At 60.1% G+C, this 17,273-nt stretch overlaps 1 protein-coding gene across 1 annotated transcript; it reads right to left on the bottom strand.

Annotated features, from left to right (window-relative positions):
- Positions 1 to 8: 8 nt before the first annotated feature.
- MYO15A (myosin XVA) lies at positions 9 to 17,234 on the bottom strand. Its single transcript, XM_031555759.1, has 61 exons — positions 16,898 to 17,234; positions 15,892 to 15,974; positions 15,730 to 15,793; positions 15,546 to 15,655; positions 15,365 to 15,439; positions 15,118 to 15,214; positions 14,617 to 14,720; positions 14,085 to 14,148; positions 13,896 to 14,009; positions 13,626 to 13,787; positions 13,421 to 13,534; positions 13,266 to 13,324; positions 12,940 to 13,063; positions 12,761 to 12,856; positions 12,506 to 12,637; positions 12,201 to 12,326; positions 11,850 to 11,927; positions 11,487 to 11,641; positions 11,324 to 11,369; positions 11,091 to 11,215; positions 10,793 to 10,910; positions 10,537 to 10,712; positions 10,385 to 10,469; positions 10,189 to 10,242; positions 9,993 to 10,074; positions 9,773 to 9,903; positions 9,110 to 9,205; positions 8,789 to 9,024; positions 8,176 to 8,345; positions 8,014 to 8,086; positions 7,678 to 7,872; positions 7,485 to 7,582; positions 7,312 to 7,400; positions 7,076 to 7,202; positions 6,881 to 6,939; positions 6,699 to 6,762; positions 6,476 to 6,614; positions 6,213 to 6,303; positions 6,032 to 6,128; positions 5,686 to 5,807; positions 5,401 to 5,460; positions 5,207 to 5,282; positions 4,775 to 4,890; positions 4,584 to 4,702; positions 4,364 to 4,505; positions 4,050 to 4,161; positions 3,834 to 3,908; positions 3,256 to 3,461; positions 3,026 to 3,159; positions 2,884 to 2,950; positions 2,644 to 2,716; positions 2,412 to 2,485; positions 2,245 to 2,327; positions 1,968 to 2,098; positions 1,731 to 1,825; positions 1,421 to 1,498; positions 1,129 to 1,225; positions 883 to 1,043; positions 655 to 788; positions 438 to 571; positions 9 to 347 (listed from the first exon to the last, which is right to left on the bottom strand). The coding sequence occupies exons 1-61, from the start codon at positions 17,129 to 17,131 to the stop codon at positions 25 to 27; spliced, it is 6,954 nt and encodes a 2,317-aa protein (XP_031411619.1). The 5' UTR covers positions 17,132 to 17,234; the 3' UTR covers positions 9 to 24.
- Positions 17,235 to 17,273: the final 39 nt, after the last annotated feature.

Here is a 17,273-nt window from a genome sequence, read left to right as displayed (position 1 = left end):
CACCGCATCCAAAAGGTGCGCGCCTCAGCACATCCCCAGCAAAGCGTGTAGGGAAGGCCTTCCTGACCCTGCTCTGTGCTCTTTAAGGGTCCCCACTGTGCTGGGAGGGAGATATCGGCCCCCACCTCTCCTCATGGCTCTCACGGCCCTGTGCCAGCCTGCGGCAGGGACTGTGGGGTTTCCCCATCGCTCGGCCCCCCAGCCCACACCTACGTGGGTCTCCTTGCTGAGAAAGTTGAGGCCGTTCTGGTTGACGGCCAGGATGCAGGGTGAGACAATGGCGTGGTTGCTGCAGCTCTGGATGTAGAAGAAGGATGAGCCGAACATGGGGCAGGCACTCAGCAGCCCTGAGGGAGGAGGGGGTGGATGGAGGACGGCATCTCTTGGATTGCCCATGAAGAAACCTTCCTACCCCATCCCTGTCCCATAGCCCTCACCCAGGAACTGCGCCCGGGCCTGGTGGGCACTGAGTGCCTGTGCTTGCTGCATGTGCTGGGTCACTGTGTGCAGCCAGGATGGGGCCGACAGCAGGCGGAAGAGCTGTGGGGGGATGTAGTCCTGTACCTCCCTCCTGCAGGAACACAGAGGTCAGGGATTTCAGTGCTCAATGGGCCCCAGTCTCTGCAGGATATGGGCTCCCAGCCTGTCCCATACATGGTGGGGAGGTGGTGGCCATCCTTGGCTCGGTGCTGGAGAGCAGCCAGCTTGGCCACTTGCTGGAAGTGCTGCTCTCCTGGCCTGGTGGGCGGCAGGACGGTGAACAGCCCTTTGAGGTAGTCAGGGAGGACCTGGAGGGAGACAGCACGGTGATACGGCTTGGAGCCAGCACTGGGGGTGGTGAATTGTTGGGAGGGGACGATGGTTGGGAGAGGACACCCTGACCTGGTTGTAGTGCACTGTGACGTAGAGCTCGTTATCAAACTTGAGGGGCTGTCCCCAGACCACCCGGCGGCACCAGAAAGTGTAGCCAGCGTCCAGGCGCTCGGTCTCGGTGGCCACATCCAAGATGTACTCCTGACGTGTCAGAGGCCGCACGCTCTGCCCTGTGCAGCCCCGGCAGCCTCAGCACAGTGGTGGTCCCCATTTAGTGCTCGCCTGGGGGCACGACTGAGCCTACTGGCCTCTAACCTCTGTTGGTGACCACGAAGAGGATATATTCATCCAAAGCCTCTCGGCGCTGCAGCCCCATTTCGCAGCACAGCTCCTCTATCACATCCAGAGCCACCTGGGCACAGAGATGTGGGGTTGGGGTGGTGTCACATCCCCTGCCACATTCATGGCCACCACCAGCTCTTGTGCTGCGGTTCACGCTGCGCAGCTCCCCAGGGAAGTGATCTCCAGAGACCCTTTTTTCTCAGTGTCCCTCAGCTCAGTGACCGTGCGCCTGGGGTGCGCTCAGCCACCGTGTCCCCTGACTCACTGAGCACGTCTTGATCTTGAGGTGCCTCTCGATGCCGCCAGGCAGGAGGAAGAGCTGGCGCTTGGCGCTGCGCCCAGCCTGCATAGGGGAACACATCAGGCATGGGGTGCATTTCTCACACACCATAAGGACACCCCAGACCTCCAGGGTGCCCCTGCCATGGTGAGCCACATTTTGCCCCCTTGAAAGCCCAGGGCATCCCCAGAAGAGCTTCCCCAATGGGAGGCTCCCAAGCACATGGGAGACATCCCAAACTTTGGGAGGGGATCTCAAGCTGGCATCAGCCCTGCCCTGCACCCCATGGCCTCACCACCATGGCTTTGAGCTCCATGTTGCTGGGGAAGAGGCTGCGGCCACCAAACTGCAGGGTTTTCCGCAGGTTTTGCTCACAGGCCTTGGAGATGCCTGAGAGAGACATAGATTGGTGTGGGGATGACAGCCCCGGGGACTCTGCAGCACAGGACAGAGGCAGGTGGGATGGGGCTGAGCTGGGACACTGCCCTTTTCTGGCTCTCTTAAAGGTCTCTGGAGCATATGCAGCCCCTACCCTGGAAAGGCAGCTCCGGGTGCATGCTGGCATTCCGAAGGAAGGCCAGGAGGAAGGGCCTGAGCACCTCGGAGCACTTGTAATAGGCGGTGAGGATGTAGAGCAGCCTCCAGCCCTTCTGGCAGCTGTCCCTGCAGGGAAGGGGCTGGGCTGAAGCCCAGGGTGAAGGGTGTCCATGGTGGCACCCACAGCCCCAGGGGCCAGCATAGTGCAGTGTGGGCTGCAAGAGGACACAGCTGTCCCCAGGCCAGCCTCTAGCATGGAGACAGGGACTCACGGCTTGGAGCTGGTGTTGTCAGTGACCTGATTAACGATCTGACAGTACACCTCATCCCGTAGCACCTCATGCTCGGAGCATAGCTGGGGGAGAGGCACTGTTCAGTGCATGGCTGGGGACATCCCCATGGCCGCTGCCACCAATGACCACTCTGCTGTGGGGTTTACCTTGAGGATGGTGCAGACGATGTCCAGCTCTGTTTGCCCTCGCAGAGGGTGGTCACCCATGAACTTCATCACAGCTGGGGTTGACAAAGCCACAAGGTGACAGAGCTCACTCGTCCCTTCCCCAGGGCAAGAGAGAGCCTCCCGAACTGCAGCACGTGGGGCAAGCAGGCTGGAGGAGGCACCCCATTTGGCCACCCATGGGGCAGGGGATGGGATGGGGGGCTGTGCCCACCTTGGAAAGCCTCAGTCGCCAGTTTGTTGACACTGTTATCTGTGAACTCAATGAGTGACTCCTGGATGGGAATCTGGGGGGGGAGAGGGTGAATGCTGGAGTAGCTCTTGAGCACATCAGACCTCAAGGATCACAAATGATGCCATAGCAAGAGACATCTCCAGGCACAGGGTGGCACACCACAACAAACACCAGCTTTGCATGACACTGCCATCCCCGATGCACCCCACTTCCCCGCACCTTGGTGAACTTCAGCATCTCCATCCCTCTGGGCCCATCCATCTTGCCCTTGCTCCCACAGGACTCCCTAAGAGAGAGGGATGAGGGAGCAGGTGGGCACAGCCATCCCCAGGGTGTCCTCGTCCCTCCATCAGGCACTCACGTGGTCCCACGCTGCGCTGCACGGAAATACTGCCTGGCAAAGGCCAGCATGGGGCAGGTCTCCGTGCCATCCCCAAGCTGCTCGCTGCTGTCACTCTCTGGACCCTCTGGGAAGGCAGTGCTGGTGGGAGACCCCTGCAGAAAGGAGGGGTAGGCACAGGGCATGGCCAGCACTGGGCACAGGGCATAGCTGGCACCGTGCACAAGCAGTAGCCCCAGAGCAACACTTACCTCAGTTTTGCGATCCAGTTCTTGGGCCACAGCAGTGGAAGCCACAGCCATAGCCACGGCCCCTGAGGCTGCCACCCTGCCCTGCTTGTCTCCAGGCTCTTCCTTCCTCCCCACTGGCAAGTGGACGAAGTCAGGGGCTGCAACGGGCTGGACGAACTCAGCTGGGAAGAGCCCTGACCTGCCGTGGATGGCCCCGAACTTCCACCCTGCATCAGGCAGAGGGGTGGGGATGGCCCCGAGTGTCACCCCGTGGCACCCACAAGCCCTCGCCATGGGGTCTGGCTGTGGCTTTCAGTTGGAAGCAGCTGCAGCTTGGCACTGTGTGAGGCAAAGGCACAGCGGAGGGGGCACAGACGCCACTGGATGCAGAGATGTGGAGCAGCACCCAGTGCTGCAACCATCCAGGATGGGAACCACAGGGGAGCATCCCTTTGCTTTGGGTTGGTGTTAAAAAGAGCCAAAGCCAGCTTGTTTTCTTGGAGGCAACAGAAGTGGGATCCAGCCCCCGGGTGAAACAAAGCTCAGGTCAGATGGATACACACTGGGGACACACACAGGGATACCACAGAGCCACCCACCAAAATCCTGCGTGCCAGTCTTCAGCTCCTCCAGGTACATCACCTTCTTGCGAACCACGCAGCCGTAGTAGTGATCTGTGGGGACATGGCCATGGATATCACAGGGATGGCCACCTCCAGGCCACCAACATGTCCCCAGAGCTATGCCCTGGCTGAGGGTGGGGTGGGACCCTTGAGCTCATGAAGGGCAAGGGGCGAGGACAGGAGGTGGCTCACCTCTCTTGGGGTGCTCCAGTGGCTGCAGGTGAATGATGTCTCCTTTGTGGAAGCTGAGTTGAGCCCCATCCTCAGGGCTGTAGTTCCTCACGGCCACCACATACTGGGAGTCCTGGGGACAGGGGGGGGTTGGCAGGCTGGCACAGCCCATGCACGCATGCACATGCACTCATGGAAATGCATGCACAGGGGCCTCGAGCACCTGTAGAACCACCCCAGGGTACCAACCCCACCAAACCCCGCAGGTCCCAGACAGTGTCCCATGAGCAGACTGACCCCTACTGCCCTCCCCATCCCCAAGATGTGTCCCCCACCTTCCTGAGCTCCGTGATGAAGTGGTCCACCATGGCCTTCACCTGAGGAGCTTTTGGGGAGAAGAGGATGAACTTCTCGCTGCTCAGGTTGAACTCCAACATGTTCCTGGATGGGGTGGCCACGAAGAGCACGTCTGCATAGCTGGGGCAAGTAGAGGGCAGGATGAAGCACCGGACACCCACAGCACCCATCCCGATGGACACATGGGGCAGCCCCTACCTGTACACCCGCAGCACACGCAGCTGCTCCCCAGGCATGTTGGTGCCCTTCACCAACCTCAGCAGTTTGATGCCAGCGTGGGACACAGCCAAGATTTGCACGCCCGTCCCCACGCTGCCCTGCACATCACTGCACATCAGCCGGGCACAGGGACTGTCACCACCGTGTCCCACCCCATGATGTGCCCTCACCGTGGCAGGGAAGAGGCGTGAGAAATAAACCTCACAGCTGTCCCGGGCGGCTGTCACAATCTCCTTCTTGACACTCTCAGTGGCCACGGGGCTGAAGGAGTCCAGTTTGTTTTCAGCTGTGGGAAAAGCAAAGGGGTTCTGGATGGGGGTTCTGGTGCGAGATGAGGTTGCTCATCCCATCTCCCAGCCTGACCAGAACAGTGAAACATATTGCTCTAAAGCAGCAAGCCTGGCTGAGCCCCAGCACAACTAGTGACTGTGAAACACCAGGTCACAGCCAGCTCATTTACAGGCAAAACTGGTTCACATTTAAGCAGAATCACTTGTGGCAAGAGATGGGGAGTTGTCAGAGTGGGAGAACGGGAGCACTCCACTGTGAGCTTCTCTCTCCTTCCCAGGAATAGCAGTATTTGGGGTGCAGATGAGCATTACCAAAGAGGGATTTCATGCGGAGCCGCTCCTCGGGGCTGATGCGGATGCAGGTGTCAGAGAGTGTGTCGGTGAAGATCTGGGGTGAGAAGCACAGGGAGTTATGTGTCCCCGATGCCCCCAGCTCTCCCTGCCTTCAGCTGAGCTGTGGGAAGCTCTGTGGAGCTGGAGGTGGAGATGCAGGGCTGGCTCCTCACCTGCCGGAAGATGAGGTCCAGCAGCAGCGGGTTGTTGAAGCTGTCCTTGGGGTAGAAAACCTGCCAGGAGGGACACCGGCACAGCTCAGTTGGGGAAAATCCCCTTTATCCATGCAGAGATTTGGCACAAATCTTATTCCAGTACAGAGAGGACAGATACTATTCCCGCTGGGCATGGAGCAGATGATGCTGCTCACACCGTGTTCTCCTGACTTCCCCCCATGCCGCATGGAGCAGGCTGTCTCTAGCTCTTCCTCAGTCCCAGCCCTGTCCCCAGCCCTGCACCTCCTTGCGGATGTATATTTTCCAGGGCACATTGCAGTAGGTGTAGAAGTCCTCGCTGCAGCTGCGGTGAAGCTGAGTCTGCACCTGCTGTGCCTCAGATGGGAGCTCCCTTGACACGAAGACTGCAAAGGGATGGAAAGCCCTGCATGACCCTGGGGGGGACAGCTGACAGCTCCTCTCTGCCAGGGGTAACTGAGGCATGGGAACCACTGTGGGTCAGGGAGGGCACAGCCATTATCTCATGAGGATGCTGCAGAGTGGGACCTGCATCCAGACCCAGTGCCATGGGGGAAGGACAAGTTGCCCCACTGCCCTGAGACCCCAGTGTGGCTCTGCCTTGCAATACCTGGAGGCCGGGAGGCTCCCAGTCGCCTCATTGATGCTCTCAGCTGGTACCTGCCACTGGGGACCGGTTTCACTGCAGCCACAGCCTCCGTGATCCCCTGTGAGGCAGTGAGCAGACTAGTGTCGGGGCTGGCAGCTCCCCCAGCCCAGCACAGGAGGCACAAGGGTGGCCACATCCCTACCACAGCCGCAGGCACTCGGCCTGCTGAAAGCTGCTCCTTCAGGATCTGCAAGGCTTCCTCGTGGGGATCCAGCTTCTTCCCAAAGAGCTTGCTGTGGAGACAGCAGCCTGATGTCACACAAACCACAGCATCGCCTGCATCCAGGCATCGCCCACATCCCAGTATCACCCACATCCCAGCATCACAAACCCTCCAGTAAGAGGGTAATGAGGCCGGAGGACACAGTTGGCAGCCCCACAGCTCAGAGCAGGGCCTGGGGGTACCTGTGGGGCTGGGGGCCACGTGAAGTGGGCTGGCACTGCCGGATGATGTTACGGATGTTGTGTGTGGGCCGTGGGATGTGCTCCGAGTTCAGCCGGGAATGCTGCACCGGCTCACCATTCCATTGCCAGCCTGTGGGTGCTGTGAGGACAAACCATGGCTCATGGGGACTGTATGGACAACCAGCCCACTTGATGTCAAGCTCCCGGCCCAGGCACCCCTTACCTGCTTTCTGTGAGTAGGGCCGGGGCTGGGGGGCCCGTGTGGGTGCCCCCTCTGCTGCTCTGCCCTGCAAGGTGAAATTGCCCCATGAGGACCATTTGCCCCATTGGTCCCCAGTGCCCCCATGGTTGGGGAGCAGCTCGGTCAGGAGTGGGTTCAGCCCCTCCCGGCACTACCCCACTGACCGGGGCCCCTGGTGGGCTGGGGTCTGTGTGGTTCTGTGGGGGTGAGGCTGGCTCCACACCTGTGAAGGCAATATGGAGAGCTCAGCCAGCCCAGCACTGAGGACTGCAGGGGGGCAGGGTATTCCCCAGGTCGAGGGACTAGGGATCAGATGGGGAAATTATGGCATGGAGACAGGGAGGGACCCAGGAGCTCACCTCTTGGCTGCTGCGTGTCAGTGGGCATGGCGGGTTGCTGCTGCTTGGCACCACTGCTGCTGTCCACCCCTCCCACGCCGCCGCCTCCCTTCATCCTCTGCACGATGGCAGCAGGCTTCTCCAGCTCCTGGTGACCAGATGTCCAGGGGAAACTGAGGCACAGCCCCACCATGGAGGCTGTGCTATATCCCATGCCCCTGGCCTCTGCTGACCCTTGGGCCAGCAACGCCACTCACCCCGTTGCCATAGGAGAGCACCGGGTCAAAGAGGCTGTCCAGGTACCGATCCAAACCCTTCTGGGTTCTGTGCTCCCCAGAGTCGGTGTCTGGTGGGCAGAGGGCAGGATGAGCCCAGAAACCCTGCAGTGAGCACAACCCCATGGGCAGCTCGGGACCAGGGGCTGCCGTACCATGTGGTGGATACCCCTCTGCCTCCACCAGCGACGGCAGTGTGGGTGCTCTGACAGCCGGAGGAGGCGGCACTTCATCCAAATTCATGGGATGCACCCTACAGAGAGTGAGGATTTGCACCAACCCGTGTCCCTACAGCACCCATCCAGCCCTGTGCCGACTGCAGGGCTGTGTCCCATCCCGGGTACCTACACCCGGCTGGCATGGTCCCAGCTCTCCGCCCCGTCCCAGGCAATGAGGAAGCAGGACTTCTGCTTGGGGAAACCCTGCAGCAGCTCCAAGTCAGAGATGAGGTCCAGGACGTAATCATGGCCAGCTAGCTCAGCCCACTGGGTGCCCACCTTCATGGCCACGGACCACCCGCGCCAGCCCTCCACCAGCCCCCTGCTGACAGCAGGACACTTGGGACAGGCTGACCCCGCTCTGGGGGACACCATGCCCGAGAGCTGGGCAGCGTGGCTCCCACTCCAGATTCGAGGTCATTCCAGATGGCTTAGGGGGAGCTGCAGGAAGCCAAGCTGGTGGTACCTGTGCTTCAGAACATCTCCTGCCAGGTCCTCACCAGTGCTCCAGGAGTGCACGGGGCAGGAGAATTGGTCGCCTGGGGAAGAATGGGTGGTGAGTGGGTTCCAAGGTCCTCTCTTGCACTGGGACCCCCCCCCAAAAACCCAGCTCTGTGCCACCCCACACCATTGAAGCAGAAGAGCTGCAGTGCCATGCTGGCTTGCTGCCGGTTCGCTGTCCACTCCAGCAGTGAGGGTGGGTAAGCACGGGCACCCAGCTGGGACCGTGCCATGGCGTGCATCAGCTTGCGCTGGCACACCGGTTTGTAGCCAGCAAAGGCGTAGTCGGAGACAAACCTGTGGGAAAAGGATGGCTACCAAGGGGCAACCCTGTGGTGGTCTCAGACATAGGCTGTAAGGGACCATGGAGGGATTTCAGAGCACTCCCAGATGGGAGCAGTATCTCTGGGGACATGTGTCAGATTGACCCTGAGGAAACATGGTGGGGACCTCAGATGGGAACAGCATCCTTAGACATGTGCATCAGGCTGACCCTAAGTGACCACATGGGGACCTCAGAGCACTCCCAGATAGGAGCAGCATCCATGGGCGCATGTGCCAAGATGGTCCTAGGGGATGCTGGAAGCACCCAGCATTGTTACCAGGCTGTCTATAAACATGCGACCCACAGGATCTGGGCACTGTCCCCAGTGACGCACTCCAGATTATCCCCACAATGGACCCAGACCCCATCCCACACCAACCCTTGGCGTCCCAGCAAGCCCCCATCCCCAGCTCACTTCAGCAAGTACTTGTCGAAGGCAGTGGATGGGGGGAAGGCACTGAGGCAGGCAGCCAGCAGCAGCCAGCCCCGCTCCTCATTGTTGACGTTGGTGTTGCGCCAGACCTGGTTGGCTGTTTGTGCCAGCAGCTCATCCCGCAGCCCCGGTGCCGACAGCCCCTTCTGCACGATGTAGTTGCCAAAAAGAGTCTCCTGCTTGCCACCCAGCCCCGGGTCACCCATGAAGCGCAGGATCTGTAAGGGCAGAGCGGGGTGGAAGCTGTCTGTCTCCTTTCTTCCAGCTCAGCTCCTCTTCCTCGTTCTGTGCTCTCCGACCTACCAACTTGAAGAGGCTGAGTGCTTCATGGCACAGCTCCTCATCCAGCCGGGTGAGCGGGGCCACCAGTGGGGCCGTCAGCATCCCAAAGGCCGGCTCCTGTGGTGACATCCACACCTGTGGCTACCTGCTCCCCTGGGGGACCATGCCGCTGCCACCAGGGGAAACGCAGTGGAATGCTCCGAGTGTTGAGGATGGAGACTTTGGGGCTGAGAAAGGGTTGGGATGTGGGATGGGGTCGACACCTTGTGGAGGCTGAGAGAAGGATGCAATGTTGTTGGGGATCCCGGGGACTTGGAAACACGCAGTATAAATAGAGGAAGAGGAGGAAGAGGAAAGACACAAAGTGGCCAGAGCCAAGGAACAAAGCGACCTGGGTCTCCCGGCCCCGCGTTGGGCATCCAGGAGGGGCTCGGCGGGTCTCTCTCCAATAACCTCAGCGGGGTCCCCGCGGCCCCTGGAGACAACAGAACCCACAGGGAGGGCGGGCGGAGGGGGGCCACCTCCAGCTCCACGCAGCACCGCAGCCACCCCGCAGCCAGCCCCACTCACGCCCCATGGCACCACCTTGGGGACCCCAAACCTAACAGCTGCACCATATCCAGGGCAATGAGGACCCCCGTGAGCCCCCTGTCTGCTGGGGCAGGCGGCTGGTGCCACCCTTACCTGGAAGTGGCCCCGCACGTACTTGGCCATGGAGTAATCATTGATGTCAAGGGGCAGGGTGAGCTGGGAGTCAGGCTGCAATGCTGGTGGTGGCACCAGGACCACACAGCCGGCGTTCACCTCACGGGCAGCTGCAGCACACAGCCAGCAGCTCTGGCACCCGCAGCCAGGGATGGGGATAAGGGTGGTGCAGGCTGGGGGCTGTGCCTGATCCACTCACCCGCCGCAGCCTCCAGTAGCCCCATCAGCTCAGCAGGGATCTCCAGGTGTGTCACGTCCACCACCTCCCTCCTTGTCAGCTCCTGCCATGAGCACAGGGATGGGGCCCCATTTCTGAGCTTCTCCTCCTCATCCCCAATACCACAGAGTGCTGTGGCATGGCAATAGGCAAGGGCACGAGAGCATCACTCCATTACCTGCTTCATCCTCTCCTTCTCCTCCTCTGCCCGCCGGCGTGCATCCTCCTTCCTCTGCAAGCACAGGGATGCTACACATAAGCCCCAGCACCATGGAGACCCAGAGGCATGGTACCACACCAAGGTGCTCTTGCCACGCCACCAAGGAGGTGGTGGGGATGGGAGTCTGAAGAGCTCCCGGATCTGCCCACCTCACCTTGAGGTACCGCCGGCGGTTCACATAGATGTGTACCAGCGACCTGAACTTGATGAGTGTGTGCCTCATGCGGCGGTACCGCTGCCTGCAGGAGGGCACTCCATCATCCTGTGCCCTCTGCTGCCCTCCCACCCAGTGACCCCCAGCCCTACCTGGCCAGATAGCCACGCGCCCGGCTCTGCAACAGGACAATTTTTCGGCGCAGGGAGCGGAAGCGCTTCTTGATGAAGAAGGTGCGGGCGTAGCGCTGCAGTGTGAGTGCAGCCAGGTGGTGGGCACGGGCTCGCTTGCTCTCCAGTGCCTGGTACAGCTGTTCCTTCAGGAAGAGCTGGAGGGAGCATGGCGTGAGCCCCTATGGTACATCACTTGTACCTGAGCACCTCAAATTCTCCAGCAGCCTTTTGGTACCTTGCTGACGCCGACGTAGTACATGCTGGGGTTGACAGGGCAGAGGTTCCTCAGCATTTCCACACAGTTGGCCCCACTGGGCACAACATTGGACCACATGTCAACCAGGCAACGGTACCTAGGAGAGCCCACAGCACTGTCACCAGCAGTGCTACCACATGGGACTTCTCCCATCATGTTGGCATGGGCCCTCCCCGTTGCCTGGGATAGCAACTTCTCCTGGCACAGCTCCCTACTGTGGGTTCCCCAGAGCTGGCAGTGATCGATTCACAGCCACCATCCTGCACACCCCAGGCACCTGTCGATGAAGACGAGGAAAGGGATGCGAATGGGGAAGCCCTCCTTGCGGATGCGGATGGTCTCCAAGATGCCCGAGTAGCGCAGCTGGCTGCTGACCACATCAGCCTCAAAGAGCCCTGGCTCCTGAGGGGACAAGTAGTGAAGCCTTGGTGGCCATGTAGGCAGATCCTCACCAGCGAGGGGCAAGGAGACACGAGGACCCACATGGCACCATGCACCCACCGCGCTCACCTTCTTGTTGTTGGGTTTGAGGCAGCGCACAAAGAAGGGGTTGCACCTGTGTTGGAGAGATGCCATCAGGGGACAGGGAACAAAGCCAGCCTGGCCACCAGGGACATGGGTCCAACCATCCCCCGCCCTCCAGCAGTGTCATGAGTGCCCTGCTCGTGCCAACCTCTCCATCTTCTCCACCAAGTCCAGAAGAGACTGCTGGAACCGTGCAGCCACAGTGGGAGCCTTGTAACGCCGCGTCCTGGTGCTGCTCCTCCTGACCAGGCTCCTCTGCCGGGCCAGCACCTGGGCATGGCCGAAGAACAGGTTGGCCACCACCTTGGAGGGACAGGAAGGGTTATGGAGCAGGAAGGTGGCCCTGGTGGCCACTCAAGAACAGTCTGTGTGACAAAAAGGCTGGGGAGCCCTATGGCAAAAGGGCATAGGGTTGCATCATCTGCTGCTGATCCCCTTGAGTGGGGGACAAATGCTTGGAGACATTACAAGCAGCATGTGTCTGTGTCCGGTGCCCCAGGCAGGGCCATACCTTGGTCCTGCTGCTGATGAACAGGTCCAGCACGTCCTGACGGACCTGGTCATAGTTTTTATCCAAAAACTTGTGAACCTGGCAAAGGGCAAAACCTCACAGTGAGGAGCCCAGCAGGGAGGTGAGGAGCTCCAGGCTGGGACTCTGCAGGAGGGAGACCACTCCCAGCCCCCAGACAGAGCCCTGAACTGCCCCTTGCCCCCTGCTGCTGGATTTTAGGAACATGGTTTGTGGGCATGGTGGTGATGGATCAATGGTTGGACTTGGTGATCTTGGAGATCTTTACCAACCTTTATGATTCTACGATCAGCCCCACGACCCTCCATGTCAGCTCTATAACCCTTCACACACCTGGTAGGTCACCTTTCCCGCATAGTGCTTGATGGTGAACTCAGGCAGCGGCATCTTCGGCTTGGTGTACAACGGGTTGGTCCCATGGTGGTAGTGACACTTCTGCAGGAATGTGTGATCCGTGGCCTGGGGGCAGACAGCGAGGTGAGGCTCCATGGCACAGCTCATGGGGACACCCAGCCAGGTAACAGTGGGCTTCCCAGATGGTTCAGGATAGCCCAGGAGCTGAGCAGCCCTGGTGACACCCAGGCATGGTGACAAGCTGGTGATGCCATTCTCGATGCCTCAGCTCGGGGCAGCCTCACCTGGGGGAAGCAGCTCTGGTCATCCAGGATGCGGAGGATGCCATATGGTTTCTGGGAGATGAGGTCGATGCAGGGCTGGTTGTCACTGAAGGGGATTTCCTTCCACTCAATCTGCTCCCGCAGGTACTCCTCCTGCCATGGCAGCAGCTCACTGAGTCCTGCACCCCGGGCTGGGCACTTCAACACCCCAAAGTCCCCAGATCCATGGTGACATGGCCAGAGATGAGCAGAGTGTTGCTCCGCTCCCCTGCCCACCTGCTCCTCTTGGAAGATAATCTTGTTGAAGAAGAACTGCAGGTACTCATTGGCATAGTTGATGCACAGCTGCTCAAAGCTGTTGAAGTTGAGGTCCTGCAAAAAAGAGCAGTGGGGCTATCCAGAGCTATTCACAGCAAAAATGGGGAAATAGAGTGTACAGTGAGGTCTATGCCCACCTCAAAGCCATAGATGTCCAGGATGGCAATGGAGAGGGCGTCCTGCCGTGGGTACACCAGCTTGTTGATGCGGTCGGTGAGCCAGCCAAAGAGCAGGGCATAGAGGGTCTTGGCAATGGCATCTCTACAAGGGGTGGGCAAGCATAGCGCTGACCAAGGCACCCTGCCCATGCACCTGCAGCACCCTGTACAGCCTGGCCAATGCACATCACACATAGGTCTGCACGCATGGCCTCTAGCACCAAATCTGCATAGAGATCATCCCTTTTTCCCTGTCCCCTACTGTGATGTCCCTATCCTCTCAGTCCCAGACCACCTCCCTTTACCTAGCATCCACAGCACTTTCGACAGTCAAGGGGGTGAAAATCTTCTCCCGCAGTGTTTCCTAGTTGGGGATGCACAAAGCATTGATGGGACTGAGATTTTAGCCACGATCACCAACACATCCCTCAGACTGGAGCGGTGCCCCCCCCACACTCACCGTCACCTTGAAGGTGATGGCTTTCTGCAGGCCCTCGGGGGAGATCTGCAGCAGCTCAGCCACTGTCCGGATCTCTGTGGCACTCACCACCGTTGCGATCTCCTGGCAGTCCGTCTGCAGGACAAAGAGTGATGGAACAGGGCGTTCCCTTTGTATGTACCCCAAATTGGGTCAAAAGAACTCGGCACCAAGTTGGCTCACGTACCTCATATTTCTCAAAGTAGACATTTCCCAGGTGGAGGACAGAGGAGAGGATGCGGAAGATGCTGTTCTGCTCATCCACACTGAAGCCCAGCACCTCCATAGTGTTGAGCAGACGGCGGAAATCCTCTGCATCATCCTTGCCGGGGATTTCACAGTTCCCACCCTGCCACAGATCCCAGTGCCATCAGCACCCCCAGACTTGAAGGAGTATGGCACAGAGGGACCCCATGAGCCCCCTGGAAAGGCTTAGGAGGAGGCAGGGGCTTGCCACCTGGTTCAGGTAGTAGTAGGTCTCAGCTCCCTGCAGGCAGTAGCGCTGCCGCTGCTGGGCGGGCAGCCCCACCAGCATCTCATAGAAGATGTGATAATTGCGCTCGCTTTTGGCCTGTAGGGCAGAAGGATGAGCTGCAGGGCAAGGGAGGTGTGTGGATAAAGTTGAAGGGACCCCCCTGGCACCCACCTGGAAGACCACACGGGACTTCTCCAGCAGATACTGTGAGGTGATGGCACCGCAAATCAGACCACTGCAGGGGTGAGAGCGGGCACCTGGCTGACAACCTGGGGGTCTGCAGGATGGCTCTGTGCCCCCCTCCTTCTCCTGCTATATGCAGGGTTCACCCCCAACCCAAGGTTCCTCCCAGTGGGTTCCCAAGCGTGGCAGGAGCTGTGCACCCCAAGGTGACATTGGTCATCCCAATGGATATCCCTATGGGATTGGTGTTGCTAATCAGGAGGGACCATGGGGACCCATAGGCAGTCAGGGTGCCCACTTCTGGCGCAGCACTGCTGCACCATGGGCAGGAGACAACAAATGCCACGTGTCTTCCTGTCTTTGCCTTTCCCCTTTCCATATTTCATTCCTAAAAGAAGCAATGTATGTGTGTCCCACCCCAGCTGTGATTGATGGGGGTGGTCCAGGAGCAGGGCAGGGCACCGGGATGGGGATGACATGGGATGGGAGTGGACATGTGAGAAGGATGGGTGTTACTTACTCCTCCAGAAAGATTTCCACAAATTTCCCAAACCTGCTGGAATTGTCGTTTCTCACAGTTTTGGCATTGCCGAAGGATTCCAGCAAGGGGGTTGCTTCCAGGATCTGCCCACAGCCAATGGGGAGAGCACAGGTGAGGTACCCCAACAGACATGAGACATGCTGTGCCAGCCCCCCCAGCAGTGCCACCACCATTGCACACCTAGACTGGAGGTGTGCAACATCACCAGCCTGCACTGGGATGCAGCACAGTGCAACAACCCCATGCACATGCATGTACACAGATTCCAGCTCCCACCCTCCCTGTCCCCGTGTGGCTGGGATGATGTGGCAGAAATGCCACCATGTTGCTCAGCCTCATTGAGCCATCTCAGTCTGCATGCCCCACAAGTACCTCTATCTGCCGTGGTCCAGGTGGAAGCATGGGGACAAGGAGAGAGCAGTGGAGCTGGTGGAGGGAGGCAGGGATGGGGACAGGGGTGGGAACAGGGTGAGTGGCAGCCCCTACCTGCTGTGCAGTGCTGCGCTTCTGGCTGACGGCTGCCAGGTAGCGCAGGATCAGCTTGGTGGCCTCCGTCTTCCCTGAGCCGCTCTCCCCACTGAAAGGCAGAGCCCACCTCTAACACACCCACCCAGTGCACCCCTAATGCACCCCATGCCCAGAGATATCCATGGGGCCGGGCTGGTGCGCCCTGTGCAATCAGGGCAGTACTAATTACGGGCAGTGCGTGGGGATGGCCACCCCTCACCTGATGACAATACACTGGTTGTGTTTGGCATCCATCATTTTGGAGTAGGCGACATTTGCAATTGCAAAGAGGTGCCTGGAAACAGTGGGAGGCACGTAGGCATCCCTGTGTCACCCCAACGTGGGCAGCTCAGGCTCTGCAGGACTGGGGGTGGGTGGTGGCACAGCAACACAGAACTCACGGCGGGTTCTCGCCCAGTGCCCTGCCTTCGTATTGCAGCACCTGCTCCATCCCGTAGATGTTGTACAGGCGGTAGGGATTCACTGACACCAGGATGCTGCCGATGTAGGTCTGCAGGAGAGTAATGAGAGGCTGAGGGTGCTGGGGGAGCAGTGCCCGGGGGACCCCTGCAGCCCTGTCCTTACATAGATGAGCTGGCGCTCGAAGCGTGTGCGGATGTTGCTCAGCACCGCAGCTTCCTGCAGGTCCCTGGTGCAGGGGGAGGCTGTATTAGGGAGCACGAGGGGTGCAGGACCCACAGCCCCCGTGGGGATGGAACTGTCCCTGGATGGGACCACAGCACTCACTCCAACTGGGTCATGTCCTCCAGCCCGTCCTCCTCTTGCGGCTCCTGGTAGCGCACGATGGGCAGGCTGCACAGCGACTGCATCTGCACAGGAAGACAGCATGGGCACCATCGCAGCATCTCCATTCCCTTGCTACATCCCACCTGGGCCACCGCCACTGCCCTGAATTGCTGTCTATGACCCCAGTGCCAGTAAGCACAGGGACCCCGAACAATCACCCATGGCCCTGAAATGGGTTCCTGTAACAAAAGTATCACGTCTGCAGAGAACAGGGCTGAAAATTGGGATCAGCCCCAGTGAGGCAACGCTTGGGACTGCTCCATTGCTGTCACTGGAGATCCTGAGCAGAAACAGGCAGAGATGGCTGCATGCAGGCTGCCCGGGGAGGTGGTGGGGTCACCGTCCCTGGGGGTGTGGAGATGTGGCACCGAGAGGTAGTGAGTTGGTACAATGGGTTGGAGTTGGACTTGAGTTCCTTTCCAAACCTAATGACTCACCACAGCTGTACCCAGAACCACAGCAGTACCTAGCATCACGGCTGTACCCAGCACCACATCTATCCCTGCACCACAGCTCTACGCAGCCCCCGCTGGCGCCCGCCCAGCAGCGAGCAGGAAAGCAGACACCGGCCGGGGTCGTGGTGCCTCCCGCTAACGAAACCTCTCCCGCCCCATCCTGCAGATCAGGTCTCAGCATTTCCATACGTGGGCTGCAGCCAGCCAGAGTCAGGTGTCTGCAGCACGGGGGGGCCATGCAATAACCGTGCCCCGTCCAGCCCGGTCCCCGTGCAGAACCCCACCACCACCCCCAGCCGCTCGCCCCTCACCCTGCCAACGCAGCCCATGGCTCAGGCCGCCTTACACCCCTCAGCACCGCACTTTCCCCTCCCAGCAGGCAGAGCAGTGCTGGTGATCGGGGCCGGACGTGATGCCCACCCGCCCACCATCTCCATCCCATAACGATCTCTACGACAAAACACCCCTCGCTCACTGCACGCCGGCATTACCTTGCTTCGCCAGGGCTGCTTGCTGCCCAGGTACCCGTCCGCCCAGGGGTGCCTGTCCCTCCAGGCGCTCGCTGAGCGCTGGCCCAGGTACCGGCCGATGTCGGCTCCCCTCTGGCTCGCCCGCTGCCGCCCGCGTTCGGCAGGGTGCCGGGTGTAGCCCTGCTCGGCCGTCCAGGCGTCGGGCATCTCCCGCACCCGCACGACGTGCTGCTTGGACCAGTGCTGCTTGTACATGCGGGACGCCCTCCGGAAGGAGCCCAACCTCTGGATCTGCGGCGTCACCACCGCGTAGCGCCCAGCGCCGTCCTCCCCAGCCACGGTTTCGCTCTCCGCAGGCTCGGGGGCACGGAAGCTGCGGCGGAGGATGGGGGGCGAG

Source organism: Meleagris gallopavo, chromosome 16, assembly GCF_000146605.3.
Source record: "Meleagris gallopavo isolate NT-WF06-2002-E0010 breed Aviagen turkey brand Nicholas breeding stock chromosome 16, Turkey_5.1, whole genome shotgun sequence".
Classification (NCBI taxonomy): Eukaryota; Metazoa; Chordata; class Aves; order Galliformes; family Phasianidae; genus Meleagris; species Meleagris gallopavo.
The sequence above is the reverse complement of the archived record's forward strand: the minus strand, read 5'-3'. Positions and strand labels throughout refer to the sequence as shown.